General features: G+C 33.8%; 1 protein-coding gene across 1 annotated transcript in view; it reads right to left on the bottom strand.

Annotated features, from left to right (window-relative positions):
* LOC126979061 (DNA-binding protein D-ETS-3) overlaps positions 1–18,834 on the bottom strand; it is a 102,856-nt gene that overhangs the window by 29,370 nt on the left and 54,652 nt on the right. Inside the window, exon 5 of the mRNA XM_050828250.1 lies at positions 13,325–13,396. Coding sequence (XP_050684207.1) covers positions 13,325–13,396 — 72 coding nt within the window. The remainder of the gene's footprint in view (positions 1–13,324; positions 13,397–18,834) is intronic.

Raw genomic sequence — 18,834 nt, 5'->3', positions numbered from 1 at the left:
TATAAGTATAGTAATATAAGACGATGATTTTGTTAGTAGAAAAAAAAACATACTGCACTAGCTGAAAATATCAAGATATTTGTTGCTATGTCAGCGTCTACAACAGAACTTTATTTGACTTAACTCGGTTGTTGCTAGCGTATACGTTTTTCCGTCTATCTGTCTGTCTATGTGCAACTCAATAACGATGTTAATAAAGTAAAAACTACAAATAAAGTTTAAATTGTTGAATTTGAAGACGTTAATATATATATAAAAGCATCTCAGTAATATTTAACTCTATATTCATCTAGTCGTATATTTACAGAGACCCCTCGGAGCCGGGCTTTGCCACCTCGCCGTGTTCTCGGTCAACACAACATACCAACTGCAAACACTTCACCCTCGCACGAAATTTATTGTGCCACTGTTGCTAAAATTTCACAAATAGTCGTATTTCTGGATAAAGATTAATCTGTTTATTAGACGAGCAACCGCCTGCAACTTTGTTCGCATAGATTTTTGAAGAGAAACTTCTTTATCGACGTATGAGAGATTTTTATAGCAATATCGTCACGATTTTGGGTTACGCGCCATGTTTTTTTTTATCAAATTCAGTATAGCGACGTAAAGAATAATAAATTAGTTTGAAAATTATAAAGCAATAACACTTATTTGTATGCATATCTATAATAATAAAACAGCGTTAATTAAATACGGACTTTTTAAGTCTCATCTACCCAATTTTGTGTGTTCTTTACAACTTCACTATATTATTTATAATAGAACAATTATTTGTCTGCCTGGAAGTAGCTGCATATTATTAGCGGCCCTGATTAGCTTTGAGCAAATATTTTATTTAAAAAAAGAACATAGGGTAGGTTTTTTTTCTTAATAGCTTGGAAGGAACGTTTTAATAATCTGTGTTACCGTTAAAAATATTGTATATAAATAAAAGATCTAAGACATTCCTTCTATTCGTCACACCGTAATATTTTTTTTTTGGAACACCGTGACTTTGTGCTAATGGGCTTTTATTACAAACTGCAGTTGCATGAAAATTCAATGTCAAATAATATTTGTATCACTTATCACTTTAAAAAAATGTCAATCAACATTGCGATCGAAAAAACCTCACAGATTACTTATTTTTAGACACTAAATTTAGATAACTGTCACAAAAGTCAGCTGGCTAAGTTGACCCCATTGGGCGGGTCAACTGAGCCACGTCACGGAGTCCGTTGAGCCGGTGGGTTAAAGGATTTATTTTCTTTCGATAAATATGAAGTACAAACACAGTCAGTCTTAAATATTTTATAAAATATCAATGACTTCTAGATATGTGACAATTATATAAAAGTAAAGTAAAAACTATAACCTTGTAAGCTTAGTCGCTGTCACAATTTATGCAAACATAGACAGCACCGACAGTGGAGGTACACTTAACATGTGCCCATTTATGGCAATTAGTGCACTGTAGCCATTCTTCTCCTGGAAGGCTGATCTAAATTGGCTTCGACAGGCATGGCAAAAGTATTCTTCCTCTCGGTGTCTGATGAAGAAGCTGTAACATGACTCTGAAGTTGAGTTTTTTCTTTTGAATATTTCTATTTTTTATCAGGTCTTATATCTTCATCAGATTCTAGAGAACTCTTGAAAATGTCTTTCTTTGCTGCCTTTTCCTTGGACTTAACAATTTTCTTATCCTTACCTTTCCGTTTACTCAGCTCTGCAGCAGCTGGTATTTTCCGGTGAATCGATCAAGATCTTTTTTTCCCGTGTTGGCTGTTGCTAGTCCTGCTTTAGGAAACGGCCGCACAAAATCCGGGGAAAAGGCTGCGTTGATCGCATAGTTAGATGGCAACTCAACAGTGGTTTCCGTGGTCAGTTGTAACGTAGATAGATACTATGGTTCTGGACGATCTGTTGATCGACAAATGATGGCATACAGTCTTCTTCAGTGAAAATTGTCTCTATTGTAAATGCCGGTTTTTTTTATCCATTATGTCATTGCCAGTGGCAATGTGGTTGCAACAATTTTAGGTATACCGACCGTGTACAGAATAGAGTACTAAAGAAATTGAGGATTGGGTCTCTAGTTCTCTACTCTCCCCGCTTCATCCCGCATCCACTGCTTGCGTCTAGCTTACAGAGCTGGTGAGTTAGTGTCAAGTGTGAATGGCACACGCAACCCCGCGGCTCAAGAGACCCCGCTCTGCCCTAGCATAAAAAGATTCTTGTTACTAATTTTAGCATAACCACAATTTGCCGAAAATTCACCTTTTAATGTGCCAATATTAAATATTACATTGTCAAGGTAATATTATTAGGCAACACTGAAAATGTTTATTCTGTTTCAACTTTATTAATATTTGTACTAAATATCTCTTATAAATTTTTTGGGTCATTAGTTATAAATTGCACGAACAGCCCTCGTCTGCAACACAAAAGTCGTATGAATATCAGCTGCATAATATTAAAATATTTTGAATAAATTTGTGATATTGATATCTTTACTAAAACCAGATATTATGGAGTTAATGAAGGGGATCATGGTCTTGGAGTAGTTGGACTAGAGTGTTCAAGAAAAACGTAAAAATAGCCATCCAGATGCCCTGAGGTGCTGGCTTGGGAAGATGTGAGGTGATATGAAACATGCAGTGCAAGATAAATCTTGGTTGTACAGGACCTTAAGTCAATTTTTATTCCTAATTTAATTAAGGTTATCTGATAGATAAACTCTTTTATGATTAAGTGTTAATGCGACAGATACCAAGTTTTTAGACAAGATAAATAATCAAGCCATGACCTTCAAATGCCTAAAATTCTCAAGGAAAGAAAACTAATTCAGCACTATTTAGTTCAAGGATTACCCTCACACTATCCATGTCAGGTAAAGTGGATTGAAGAGGTCTCTAGCGTCACGTATGATGTTTGCAGTAACGAAATCAGTGCGAAGCTAATTCTGAGCCACTTCGAACCCCTTCCAACAATCACTGCTCGCCAAATGAACCTCGTAATGTCCGCTTTTCTACTGTAATTACGCACCTATTATCAACACTAATCTTTCATCGAACTGAAAACGACAAAATGTACCTTAACAGATTGTAATAGGGAGCAAAACATCGTAAAATACGATGGCTCCAAGTGTAGGTGCGCTTTTTACAGCCTGGAAACAGCTCTTATTACTTACAGCTGTAAATCGAAATTCGTCAATCAAGCGTAAGCGCAGGGGAAAGTAGATCTTGGTGCGACGTATTATGAGTGATATTTGAGAGGGAATTGCTGGTAAAGACTCGAAGGAGTTAATGCGTGACACACAAAAGGCCAAATCACGACCCTCCAGTAGCGCCGGCAAAGAAATTTGTATTCCAATTATAACACCATAGCGATCAATAGTGTTGGTTATTTCATGTCTTAAATAAAATAACGGTCTTTCACAGCTACAGTAGAATACCAAGAATCCGGACACCGATTCTCAGACATACCACTATATGAAATCATCTATACCGTTATAAATGTGAAAATATGGTTGGATATTGGTTAGTCTAACATGACAAAACAGCTGAATGGATCTCAGTGACATTTGACACAAACAAACATTATTAGCTGAATGAACATTGGACATTTTTTTATATAATGTCAATGCGTAAGTCAGCTTCTATAGCTAAATTGTAATGTGCGTCAAACCCAGTAATTTTATAGAAACTATAGATTGTACTTTTGGCACGTTATGGCGAAAGTAAGTTCACCGGTAAAAAGAGTACGTACGCTATGAAAAATCGTTGAGCGCTATTTCTCTGCAAATGGTATTGAGATAATTTTTTTGGTACCAGGCAAACATAAGTAAAGAAGCGCAGACTTTTGCCAGGCTGTTTAAGACAGTGACACTGTCGATACCTACTGCACGCTATTTAGCTAACGAACACAACAATATCGTAATCAGTCACGTCAGGATATCGTAAACTAACACTACTATCGTATGTATATTTATATAAAATGTATTTTTCTAATATAGAGGCGTTGTTAAATATAAAACATGTAGCTATAGTAACTAAGACGTAACAGTTCTGCATGAAGTTTGTTTCAAATGCTGCGGCCACATTGTGGCGATAAGGCGAACATTTGCGTTGCCGCGACGTCTAGACAAGAATTACGTCATAACATTAAATTATTTATTTCAAAACACCTTGACTAAAATTTACAAAATATTTTATTTCAGAAAAAGCATAAAGAAATAAGTTTATATCCGGTGTCACAAGTCAATATACGTTTTTTTTATTATTATTGTCATATTTATTTATGATATACAAAATATTATATAATTTCTATTTTAACTAGAAAGTAATAAAGAGATCGTAATATGATGACCACGTAGACGGAAAATAGGTGGGAATAACGGCGGGCGCCTTTTCGGCTTTATAAGTTTTTTCATCGTTTACTCGTGTGGTTTCACGTAATGTGAGATGCAAAAGAGTATGCGTTGTGGTGATATCTAACCAAATGTCAAAAAAAACTTATTCAATAGAACTTAATAAGTAATTATTTCATTAAAATTATTGACAAACAAACTTTTTTTGAAAGCTCTAACAAAAACTTATAAGTCTTTTCAACAGTTAGTAATTTCAATACAGGCAGACTCGGAAAAATAAAAATTTCAATATTTTGAACAAAAAGGTTCTTCGAGCGTAAATTCATTGTCTTATAAGAAATATGGCGACAGTGAGACAATGGAGCTACATTCGCAACAGCAATAAAATAATAATAAAAGGATAATTAATTGATTTCAGTGCATTACTCGGTATAAGGGGCGATCGTGGCCCCACGCACATTAGTCGTTTGATTGCCGTACGGAACCCCAATCTCGGATTCAATAAGGCAGGCCCTGCAGATATTTTGACATTTCTATTTGTAAAGACATACGATTATTGGACAATAATCTTTTTCCTATTAAAGTTTCCCTGGTTTTGTTTCGTTTTTCTCCAGTTTCTTGTTGGCTCAATTATTAGATGGTGATCAGTACTGATGCCAGAACGTGCAACTCGTACATATTTTATTTACAGTGGAAATATGAATGTAAGGATATATGAATGGGATGACTACAGTATCGTTCTGTTATGTCGGTTAGATTACGTCTGGACTTGACGTGGACTATTAATATTTTTAATTTATACACAACGATTTATCAGTACTATAGAGAGATGTAAAGGTGTTATTAAAAATCAATGATTGAATCTGGGTTAAGTAAAGAAGTATTTATTTTTCTGGCAGAACTATTATAGCGACACACAAGAACAGAAACTACATTAATTACCAGTGGGAGGCTCCTTTGAACAGGATGCCGGCTAGATTAGGGGTATCACAACGACGCCTTTTTCTGCCGTGAAACAGTAATGTGTACACATTAGGCATAGGAGACTTAACACCTTATGTCTCAAGGTGACAAGCGCATTTGTAGTGCCGCTCAGAATTTTTGGTTTTTCAAGAATCATCATTACTTTGTAATAGACAAGGCATATCAGTTACCATCAGCTGAACGTCTTGATCGTCTCATCCCTTTTTTTCATAAAAAAATTACTATTAACAGCAAAAGTCAAAACGTAGCAATGAAAACTTCAAAGCATAAAGCTGTGATAGCACGAAAATATCACGACATGTACCTAAAGGTAATGAAACTGCAAACCGTACTGACGCTACAGGACGAGCGCAAGGTGGTGAAAGGGGAACAGAAGGTGGCTTCACGTTCCAGCGAGATCCAGAGGTAATATGGCCGTGTAGTATGTTTAGTGACAATGTAGCAATGATCCCAATAACAGAATGGGTAAACGACATAACAGTTCTGTGATCCCAATGATACCTAACCGGTTGTCGTTCTTTCTGGGCACGCATTGTTTTGTTTGGTTAATCATAGGAAAGAAAAACTGACTCAATAAACACATTTAATTACTTACCCCTACGAGATAGATCAAAATAATATACTGCAATATTGTACACCTTAAGAAGGTCTAAAAAGAAGTTTGCAAATATATATATATATATATATATATATATATTTTTATATATATATATATATATATATATATATGTCTATCTCTTAGGAGACCCGCAGTAATGTCTTATCTTTTACTTTTTTCGAGAAATGATGGCTTTTTTACGATTTTAAGCAATACAAATCCATATCCAAATAAGGGCATATCAAGGGCCAGTTACGAAAGATGGAGCAATATAGCAACAAACCAGTACCCATTAGACGCCACAAGAAGAAGATGTAGACCTGGTACTAGATGGAGAGACGATCTAGTAAGTTACGAAGGAGTGATGTGGTCCCGCACAGCAAACAATAAGAACGAATGGAAGAAGAAGGGGGAGGCCTTTGCCCAGCAGTGGGATGATATATAAAATATTGTAAATTAATTATTAATAGTTTTAATATTGTATCTTTAATAAATAAATAAATGATTACCCCAAATACATTGTTCATTTACAGCATGCAATTTAAATTAATATTTTCGAATATAATATTTTTATTAGCATTAGACCACCCGCGTATTAGAGCGGCCACGGCCATAGCCGCGACCAGATGGTTCGTCAGGGCTACTGTTCCAAATGCGACTAGCCGTCCGCCTGGCTGGCAATCAGATGGCCGTGGCGGCTCCAGCAGTTGATGAGCTTGCACCGGAGATGGATTTCGAGGAAACGGCAGTCATTGCTTTTATCGCTTTTTATTATGATATATGATAAAAGCGATGATATACGGGTCGCACCGACCAGCAAGTCGCAGCTGCCCCGTGCGCGTCACATCCAGCGTTTATTTACAAAATTCATGATTTTCTGGACCTCATCCGGCCAGCCGGCTCGTAGTAGAACCGTGGCCGCTCCAGTTCGCTGGCGCTCTTAGAATGAGTATATTCAAGTTTATTATTTTACTATTTTTGTTGGTTTTTTATTTACTTTTGTATATTATCGTGATTTATTGTTGATATATATATAACGCTATCACACGGAAATTACAATAAACTTATATAACTTTTACTTAAAACTTTGGACGGAACGCAGTCTGTCCGGGCAGCTAGTATACTATAAATCTTGATCAGTGTTACTTATAAAAAAGTCCCTGAAAACACCAATATCTTATTTACATTGTAAATAATTCGCATCCAATCTCGGCACAATCTCAATGTTACGCCTAAAACACTTTTGTGTTGTTTCGTGTGAGTTTTATTTGCTCAGCCCTTGTTTGCGCTGCGTGTTTACTGTTGACGTAACGCGGTTGGTTTGGGCGGGCCCGATCAAACGTCTTGCAATAACACTGTCTTTGGACGAACAATTAAATGCGTGTCAGCGTAAAAGACTGACGGCTAGTAATTGATTGGCTGTCAACGGCTAAGTGACTGATTTTTAAAAGCCAGCTTCACCATTATTATAAACGTGAAATTTTTATGTTTGTTACACTATCACGCCAAACACAAAACATGTTTATATATACAAAGCTAACGTAAATGTACAGTCAGTTTTAATTCAATTGTACTACAAAACAACAGAATTTGTAGATATTAAAGTTTTCAAAAATCCTTTCTAAAATTATCGACACTATTACTGTAATTATTAATGAAAGTGTGGAATTCTACCGACGAAGTAGTGATTTATTAATAAAACTGTGAATTGCAGGAAATTTGCAATAACTTTCTACTGTCGTGGGATATTTTATTGACATGTATTATTTTATTTTTCTTATAAATATGTTGTAATGATAACTGATAAGTCAATCTTTAATAAAATTAGAGTGTTTTAAAAAGTAAAACCGGGAAAACTCTAGGCACCCGCTCTTTGGCAACGATCTTCACAATTTCATTTGTTTTTATTTTGACATGCGTAGCCATTATACATTTTCTAAAATAAAAGCTCAAAATACTTAAACGAAACTTATTATGTGTCAGTAAAAGTCCCGTCAAAATTGCCCAGTCGTTTCAGGTTTACCCGGAACAAACAGAAAACAGAAAAATATTTGTGTAACTAATATGAATATTAAAGAAAATGTTGGTAAGTACTTCTTAAAGTTCGTATAGAAAAAGACAGTAGTGTTCTATTAACACACCTCTGGAATAACACTTAAATGAACCCCGTTTCGATATGCAAAGAAAGATTCTAACATTTGTTCAAGATTTTTCTAGTGATAAGTCCTATAAACACAGTTTCGATACACTATCTCAAATTTTAATTAAATATATTTAAAACAAAATATAAATCATTTGAAAACTTAACTAACATTATTGTACGTTCACTTGGTTGAAATCTGAGTTGGCCAATGTTGAGTGCCACGTGATCAACACGCGCAAACACCCCACTGTCTAATGAAATGGATATCTGACAGGACGTCACACCACACAAATATAATTCACAAACATCAAAATTCTGAGGCCTTTTAAACGAGAATAGGGGCCAAGTATCAAAATCAAATACCAATTTTTTTTACAAAATGCAAACAAAAAAAGTTGGCAGTTGTAGAGATTGCCTATCGAAGTGAAAACTTAGACCTTGTGGTATTAAAACTTAAAATTTCATAATCTTCAATTTATTTTTAAAACTTATTTTCATTAATTTATTAATCAAACAAACACACTATTTCAACAATGCACAGTATATACACATTGTACTTCTCACAAAATCCATTCAATTTCACTTATAAGATATACTCAGCACTAATGTTGCACAATACATCAATCAGCTGCATAGCTACAGATATACTGCTATAAGTATTTCGGTGTCGCGAAATCAAGAGATTTCACCCATCCAAAAAGTATCTAACTATATAAATTATATAATTTTTTTTTAATTATTTATTTATTGCGTGTGGCAGTCATGAGCATGTCGGTGACGCAATTCCATAAGATTTTCCCCTACCAAAAAATGCTTAACACGGTTATAACGCAACACGCATGCAATTGTAACTGTGTTTTTTGCGTAAAAGTTATATTTTTATTATTAGTCAACCCAAGATTCTAAATTCTTCTTTCTTCTTGATTATTAAAGTGAAACTTTTATTACATCGTCTCAAACTTTTTCGACTGTGTGTTGCATGTCGCGTGACGGTCGGGCGGCGCCTATAGTTCTCATATTGGATCCAACTGCGTATGGGTGGAAGAGTAGGTTCGAACCCCACACACTTGATAAAGGTTTATCTATTTTACGGAAATGTAAAGCATAATATATATTTTATATGCTGATATATTCATACTTATTTTTATTGTGAAAAAAAGTTTCACTTGCATCGTGGTTTCATAAAATCACACAATTGCTTTTGTTTATTTTAATAAACCCGAAAGTGCCCCTAAAAACGAGATCTGGAATGGTCACGAAACGTCGGGTTATCTAAAATAATAATAAAAAGGTTAACTTTTACGTTAAAATCTAATGTAGAAAACACAGAATTAACTACACGCGTTTTAATCCTTTAAAAGTATTTTATTTAAATGTGTAACGCTCGGGTTGATCAAAGAAAATATATACTTTTAGCTGACTCGACAGACGTTGTTCTGTACATAATAAAAAAAATACTGTTGTATCGGGATTTGCCAATGATATTTCAAAACATCAAGAATTATTTCGTAACGTATGCTCGTTGTTGTTATAATGAAATTGTTCGACAGCAGAACTGTCAAACCGTGCGTCAATAAATTCTTTTACAGAAATTATGTCCATACAAAACAAATATTGGATATAAAAATAATTATGGGTACCAAATCGAAATAAAAAGTATTCTTCCTATATCTCAAGTTGGACTAATTTGCAATTGAAGTGATCCCCATTTAAATCCGTTCATTAGTTTAGGATTCCATCGCGGACACACAACGTGTCACGCAATTTCAATATATTATGTCGTGTATTCGTATAATATAGATTAGAAAATGTTACCAGATATTTCTCTGAATACAATAATGCATACAACAAGCGAACATTTATCAATGAGAGGAGATTATGAAGATAGCAGTCACGTAGCATACACGATGAAGTAGGGGAATCGCTAAATCGATACTTGTACACACCTCTTAACAAAAGAATTGTAGCTAATTAAGTTCTAATTCTTTATTATTTTTGTTTTATTTTATGAAAAAAAGGGACGAGACGAGCAGGACGTTCAGCTGATGGTAATTGATACGCCCTGCCCATTAGAATGCAGTGCCGCTCAGGATTCTTGAAAAACACAAAAATTTTGAGCGGCACTACAATTGCGCACGTCACCGTAAGACATAAGGTGTTAAGTCTCATTTGCCCAGTAATTTAACTAGCTACGGCGCCCTTGAAACCGAAACACAGTAATGCTTACACATTACTGCTTTACCGCAGATATAGGCGCCGTGGTACCCATAAACTAGCCAGCATCCTGTGCAAATGAGCCTTCCACTATTTAGGTTATGAGGGTTAGAAAGAAAAGGTTCTGGTTCCAAACTTTCCTCTCAATCTTAAAGGTTTTAAAAGCACAGGGTATTTAAATCTCTAACTCTCCCTTACCAAATGAGATTTGTTTTTCTTTTCGTTAGTGAAATTGCAAAATATTGGCAATATTATTTAGTTGTGATCTACTTACTACAACATAACTATCATAAAATTTTAATTTTATAGATCTTAAGATCATGGTAATCTTTTATAAGTTATTTAAAAAAAAAGCGCGGGCAGCAAAGTTATAAACAGACTGTATTTTAAAAGTGTCGTGAAAGTTCATAAATTGCATGTTTTATGCTTATTTCATCTAAAAATTGTTCTATTCAACGATATAAAATAATAAAAATAGCTTAAAAAAACTAAAAAACACGCTTTAGTTGAAAAAATAATGGTTGAAATTTGAAATTAATATCAATTCCTGCCTTATCGACGATGGATGAAAAAATTTCATAAATTAACAATAATCGTATTTATCAAACTGAAAAATGGAATTATTTCATCAAATTAATATATTGTCATCGGTCCTTGATAAATCTACGAAGTTTGAACGAAATCTGGCCGTTTAAAGTGGGTCAAAATCGCGCTCAAATGAGTCGGTTACAAACAAACATACATACAAGTGAAGCTATAATAGAGCGTGTAATAAAAGCCACAATAGGTCAAACTGCGAGGAAAATCTAGTATATTACGAAAAAAAAAGTATGATATTACAAATGTTATGCCAAGCAAAATAAGTAATAATCTGTGAACATTTCGGAATGAAGCAATATTTTATTCGAATCACCGGAGCCACCCTTAGAGAATATATTTGGTTAAAATGGACGAAGGCACAAATAAATATGTTCAGTGTAACTGACCGTGGACTACAAACATGTGCCCGTTTCAAAATGAATGAAATAAAATTTATAGTTCGTTATCCCGGTGCTGTGTTTGTACTTGCAATGTTTTTTTTTATAAATTTGGGGCTGTAAGTGAAATCAACTTCCAATTATTGCATTAAGCTTCCATTAAGTTTTTTTTTTTATTTAGATTCATTTAATGTAATGAAAAACGATTGTTCTTTAAGTGACGGAAAAAATTTTGGATACACCTTATTAAGTGGCATCTTCTGATGATAGGCTTTAGAATATGACGTTATCATAGTAATATATCACGAAACTTATTATACTGGGCGTCCCAGAATAGGTGGGATAAGGACAAATCGAAATGACAATGGTCCATGAGCTTTTAGATAAGCTAAAAAAAGTTGGGCAAAAGTTTTTGAGTTATTGAGCTTTTTTGAAATATGGTAAAAATTATACCTCGCGGTCGTTGAATGGTTGCTATTACCATAAAATCCTTCAAAGATCCCGTTTTTTTGTCGGGGTTTGTTTGTGTGTGTCTGTTAACTTATTATTTTGCAAAATCACGTTATTTTGAATTCACAGTACTTTATTATTAAATTTACCATTTGCATAATTCTTTGTTCAAAGTTCGATCGGCTACTGTGTAAAATAATTGTATGGACTTGATATGTCTAACTATATTAAATTGTTCAATTCTAAATAATAATTCGAATTCTAAAATAATATAATTTGTAAAAAATACTTGTACAAAAGTGTTAAAAATAGTCACTTTTTAACTAAATGAACGCAATTTTATAGACAGTAAAGATTAACTTTTTCTAAACAGATAAAACAAATTATTAAATCTGAAAATCTTTTATTGCAAACTAAGAAATACTAAAGAAGATGTCCCAAGTGATAAGTAATATGTATCTCTCAGAAAAATCAAATATATCCATAATTTCAACCACTGTCTTTCGAATTTTCATCATCCCAAGAACAGCTCAACGCCGCTTATGATGTTTACACTTCATGAATTATAAGAGATATTATCACAAATTATTTGACATTAATATAAGTACCTACAGTATGCTGTAGGTACGACGCTTGTATCTCTTTATGCTTGAATGATTTCCGTTTCAATACGACTACACAACAATAATAACATTGTGTATATCAAGGATTAGCTCGCAACGATGCCTCTCACAAGCTCTGATAAGTTAACATTTAAATTATTTCAGAAATGGCTCTATGAATTCTGATGAAATTATATACACAAATTATAGATTTTTGGGGACTAAAACCTTGCCAGTTTTAACCTATCACCAAAGAATATGTAGTAGTACAAGTACAGAAGACTCACTCCGCAAAATCAATTAAAGAAATAGGAACTCTTGCGGCAATGTAATAAGGTGTAATTCAGATCACACAGCGCTATTAACCTACATTTTTATTCACCTAGATGATGTAAACCATTGACGTACTTCAAAAAACTAGACTCACGATAGCCTATTAAAAGGTGGTTAATAATATCCGAGCGGCGTTGTATATGCGAATACAGTAACTTAGACAGATAACATTAAAACATTCATTCAAATATACTCATTAATTCGTTGCAGTAATATTCTCAGTCTATCGTATACGCTCATAAGCAGCTCATTGATTATGGTGCGAAATTTCGTCGTTGAAGTATTTTAATTTAAATGTAATTATTTAGCAAAATCATTAAAGACGTCAAGTTAGTTAAACAATTTTGTTAAATTAAAGGGGCACTTACCTAAAAACTAAATACGAGACTCCCTCCTTTTCAAGTTTGAATATGAAATTATTTGGACAGTTTTTCACGGAACAGTGTCATTGCGTGGCGTTGTATTAAAAGTGCGGTCAAAACACAATTGAACGAATACTCTGCCTAACAGACGCGTAGGCAGAGTTTTGCTTCAGACAATTTTTGAGGGTGATTATACGTCTAGTTATTTATTGTACGTTAATGAATCAAACACATAATATGATTGTGTTTCGAGCTGTTTCACATGAAATTTAAACTTTATCTCAATATTGTTATGGAGAACTTTACTCACCCGGTTGGCGCAAGTGTGTGTGGGCGTCAAGAGTCGATTTCGACATCGCTGATAAAGAGTTGGTTCCATATCCTGTAACAAAGTAAGTAAATTATCTAATTAAAACAGCTTACAATACATCTGTTAGTTTTTAAGGAAAAGTGTTCGCGTCACCTAATTTACAGTAATCACCGCCGCCCACATTATCTTGCAATAATATTAATAAGAGATTTCCACCTTGACCCATCACGATATCTCTGGAACCATAAGGCGTAGATATTTGAAATTAGGTACTTTCCTTGCGACTTGTTTACCTTGCTAAATGTAACTTCAGACATTCAATGCAAAAAATCCAGAAGAAGCTAACTAGAAAAACGGTGATAGGAATGAAACAAATCTTATGACTATATTTACAATACTATGATTACGTTTAACTATCATTACGGGGAAGAGTACCGTTAACCGAAATAGCTGCTAGCGCTTTGGTTTCCAATAGCCTAATTGAGGCGCGAAGATCATACTTTGTACATTCTCCGCTCCTCTGGCTAAGTGCCTCAAAACCAAACGGCACAAAGATTTAAGACTCACTGAGACCGACATATTTGCGACAATTGCTGTCTTCGATAGTTGAAGCAGCAGAAATGTATATTAGCAGCTAATACTATCTATGTGTTTTTATTAAAATCAAACAAACAGCACACAATTATTAAGTGCTAAGGAAGCCATATTTCGTTGAAAATTGTTTTATAATTACGACCACCTCATCAACGCGCCCCGGGCGACACAATCTGTACAGATAATACGGCCCAATGTTCTAAAAGGGGATGACATCGCCTGCGGTGCTATGGACAATGCCTGCCATTCAAATTCGCACTCTGTATTCAATGTTTAAAGCTCACTTCTTGTTGAATCATTGAGATCAAGGACTGCAGTCTCTTTGATGCTCACAATGAGATTTCACGCGCTGTTAGTGTTAGAGCATCACTCTGGAAACTCCTTTTGATTTCGGTGTATTTTTGATTCCATGTTGTATGGCTCCGTGATTCTGAAGGGCTGATCGTGATTGTTAAGGAATGTTTATCTAACTTATAGGAGAAAACTAGCTATTACTCGTGATCCCAGATTGAAAAAATTGGAGATTAAAATACGTAGTTTTGTGTTGCTAATGAAAATGTTCATCAGTGCAGAAAGTACATTGTCAATAAGGGATGGTAACGACATAATCTATTTTGCAATAGTAATGTACTTCTAATTAGAATCATTGGTTTCGAATAGTGACAAATTTTTTATTTGAATCCAAGGTGTTTCTGAAGTATCACAGTAAAACATAGTAAGTAAATAATAACAAGTATTAAGAACGACCCATTAACTGCAGTTTAAAAACATATTCCAAAATTTACAAATATCTCCAAGTATTTTAAGTCTAGTTAAAAAATCTACTCTAATATTAAAAGAAATACAGAATACTTAAAAAATATATAGCGATATACAGACATATATTCCCCAAAAAATATTTCAAGTGAATGTATATATGTTGACGTGAACACGCCTAGGTCTACCCCATACACCCCATGTACATTCCGTGTTTTTCAATGGTTTTCGAAAAATAATGCGAAAAAATTTCATTACTCTTTGGCCTCTAAAAACTACCGTACTCATTAAGGCGAAATAATACTCCACTTGAAGCCACCGACTGCAACTATATATTACAGCGCAAATTCGGCCTCACATACGGAATATTGTTTTGACTCACATACGGAATATTGTTTTCAGAGGCAAACCGGGAGCCCTAAGCCTTGATGAAATGATGCCGTTGGTTATTATTTTTATGCGTAACCCTTAAAACGGCCTTCAAATTAAACGTGAATATTATATGTGTGTTCAAAGTTACTTGTTAAATATTTAAATTTGTCCAATGAAAATCGAGATGCATGTCGTGTGAGTAGTGTATTAACAGTAGCTGTGACTATGAGTGTGGCTGCAACATTGCAGCCTCTATAATTTGATATTATTATCAAGTACAATGCATCTTCCACTGAATCGTGTAACATTTTGGATTCGTGATTTAAATTTATATGCCAAAGCTACAACAATCCTCTCTAAAGGGTAGCTGATGGTATTTTGGCTATTTGACAGTAGCTACAATAAAATATAAAATATATAAAATACTCGCTGTTACCTGCGACTTCGTCCGAATTTACCAGTGTAACGTATTCGTTCGAACTAGTGTTCTCAGACTTATTTTGCAATCCAAATAGTAGTTCACAGCACTACTCGCCAATAAATCGGGATACAAATATTTGATTGACAATATTAAATTATATATATTTCTACGTTATTAACACATTATAAAGTTTGTAAGTGCAACTCTCAAATTAATAATGTAAAATATTAGCATTTATGACTATAGTATTATTTTAAACAGTGGAAGCATTTATCTATTAGAGTAAAAACGGTTAAACAGATTTGGATATTTTGATTGGGTAAAGTACCTGACTCTAAATGAGAAAAAGTACCTAGACAAGCAAACCAATTATTAAACAATGATGCTATGTGTTCTTGTAAAACCCAGAATTCTGCATCGCAATTTCGCTCGTTACTTTGAAATGTAAATTATTAAGTCGTCAAGCCTAAATACAATGATACTTCCTATGATATACCTACTACCTAATACATACTTTATTGCTTCAAATTAAAAACAGGCGCGTGCAAGGAAATGTGCTGAAAAGGTGTAGTAAATATATTCTTGATTTACAAACTCTTTACTCTATTAAATAACATGTCTTGCCGGATGTTATCAATTCTGGAATCCACGCACCCGAAGTCGCGAGAAGAGATACTATTAATATAAATTGTGCACAGAAATCTAAACGTAAAAGCTACGGTTTATTATTAGGGGATGTGTGTTTGCCTTTCGCCGCACTATGTGACATCAATCATGTAACACAATACTCTATTATCGTACACTATAATGCTCGAATAGCAGTATTTCTGTGATAAAATTTGCCAAGGAACTTTAATGTTCTAATGGGTTTGAGAAAACTGTATGACAGTCTTTCTAGATCTTGTGAACGTAACACAATTGCTTTATTAGTAAATTACCACATTACAATTTTATTTATTACTGTCTAAACGTGCATTTTTTATATGTTTAGCTTTGGAGCGAAAAGGAATAAGCATTAGACATCCGGAATCTTATAAATAGTAGTTAAAAATAAACCAAAAAACACGGTTTTACAGAAAACGAACGGAAAATTATTAATTTATTTTGAAATTTAAAATTAACATCAAACAGAACAATGATGAAAATTATATAAATTAACAAAAATCAATGTTGCAAATCGAAAAATTGAATAATTTTATCAAATTAATGTATTGTCATCGGTCCTCGATAAATCTACGACGTCTGAACTAAATCTGGCCTTTTAAAGTGGTTCAAAATCACGCCCAAATGAGTCGGCTACAAACAAATATACATACAGGTGAAGCTAATAAAAAGCATGTAAAAAAAGCAGCGGATAATCGAACAATAATCTGAATTGCTAGTGAGACACTGATACATTGCTACGATAATATTACAAAAATTACAACAAGTACACGTAATACTGCTCTTAATAAAGCTAAAGATTCAATGACAATAAATAATTTAAATTAATCATATTATGTTTTAGTTCAGTAACCTCTTTTCAATCATTGTTACAATCTCTATATTCAAACCCATGTTACCTTTGTAAAAAAGCAAGACCTACGTTTAACTGTTAAAACAAATGTGGCCGCGCATCTAAATAAAAAAAATATAAAGTTGACGTTGTATCAATAATATAAAAGGTATTAAAGTATGACATTGCCGTTTTATTGTAACTGTTACTTTGAATTGACATAGAACCTTCATGGTTTGAGATTTTTGAGTGAAACTTTTTCACATGTTAGATATTGTAGTTCTGCTTTTAAAAAATGTGCAATATTCGATAATCGAATTTTAGTTGTTTTTTTTATTCAGCTTAGACAAGAAAGATGGATTGTTCGAAAATTCGAGTGAGGTTTGAATACGAGTTCCGACGAGGAAATAATGTGGCAGGAACAGGTTCGCGTTTGTGTTTGCGTTTGGAGAGTGGACTGCTAATAAACACACCGTGCGATTTTGGTTTAAACGCTTTCATGATGGAAACTTTGATTTGAAGAACGATCCACGTGGAAGACCGCCCACACAGGTGAATAATAATGAATTAAAAGAGATGATGGAAGCCGATCCGAGCCAAAATACCCAGGAAATGGCGGCATGGTTTAAGATTACCTTAGCAACAATATTGACTCATTTGCGTCAAATCAATAAAATAAAAAAATAACTTCATGGTTTGACTCATCTGCAGAAAAAAACGAGTGTTGAAACTTGTGTTGCCTTGTTGAATCGATACAGAAATGAAAGAATATTAGATCAAATTGTGACATGCGATGAACAATAGATTTTTTACGATAACCGTAAGCGAAAGATGCAATGGCTGTCCCCAGGTCGAACGCCGCAACAGTGTCCTAAAGCAAAGCTTACCAATTAAGAGGTAATTGTAACTGTTTGGTATACTCAGCGTGGTGTTAATCACTATAGCATTCTCCAATCTGGTCAAGCAATAATAGCAGATGTCTAGTGTGCGGAACCCTGAACAATGATAGCAAAACTAGCAGTGGAACAGCCCCGACTCATGAATCAATCTTCACCATTTTTGCTCCATGATTCATTGACATCATTCGTGATTATTAATTGCAAATATATATAAAAATGTACTTAAATTAATTGAAATTAAATGATTATAATATATACATATGGTTTTTTTCTTCAGTCTATAATTATTAATTTTAGATTCACTATGTATATATGCGGCAGGTGGCTTAAAAGAAACTCAACAATATTTATATTTACTTCTACATATGTCGAGTGAAAATGTATCTTTTTGTTTTGTTCGGATAGCACTCTCATGTATAAATGTTTACTTTTCGATTAAACACATTGAGACTCGTTTTTGTTTTTATTGTTCTTAATTTTCACAGTTATTATTAGTTGTATGTGAACATTCACATCAAAATTCTTCAATTTCACATTGAAAGACATCATAATGCTGGCAGTTGATTAATTTTCGTGTGCATCATATTTGTACCAGGAAGTATCTTTCCGTACAACTTAGTCAAAATTTGCATACAGATAAGCTGATCATTCGGCTCGAGCGCTGCAAGGGGTATTTAAAAAGTGGAAATTATTATCTGCCAATAAATAGTTAAATAATTTGAGCAACGCTTAAGAAGATGTAAAAAGAAAGATATTGTGTATTAGATTAGATTTATTGTAGAATATTTAGTTTATGTTCAATAAGTATTTTTGCTGAAACTGTGTTTGGATTATTTAAATACATATCGTCTACTTAGTTCTCGATTGTATTACAGACAAATACGTTACATTGTTTTTTGAACATGGCATCTATTCGAAAATACTTATGATGAAATAATGTGTATAAATACAACGTTAGCAACGTGGTATCTCA

Source organism: Leptidea sinapis, chromosome Z (assembly GCF_905404315.1).
Source record: "Leptidea sinapis chromosome Z, ilLepSina1.1, whole genome shotgun sequence".
Taxonomy (NCBI): Eukaryota; Metazoa; Arthropoda; class Insecta; order Lepidoptera; family Pieridae; genus Leptidea; species Leptidea sinapis.
The sequence above is the reverse complement of the archived record's forward strand: the minus strand, read 5'-3'. Positions and strand labels throughout refer to the sequence as shown.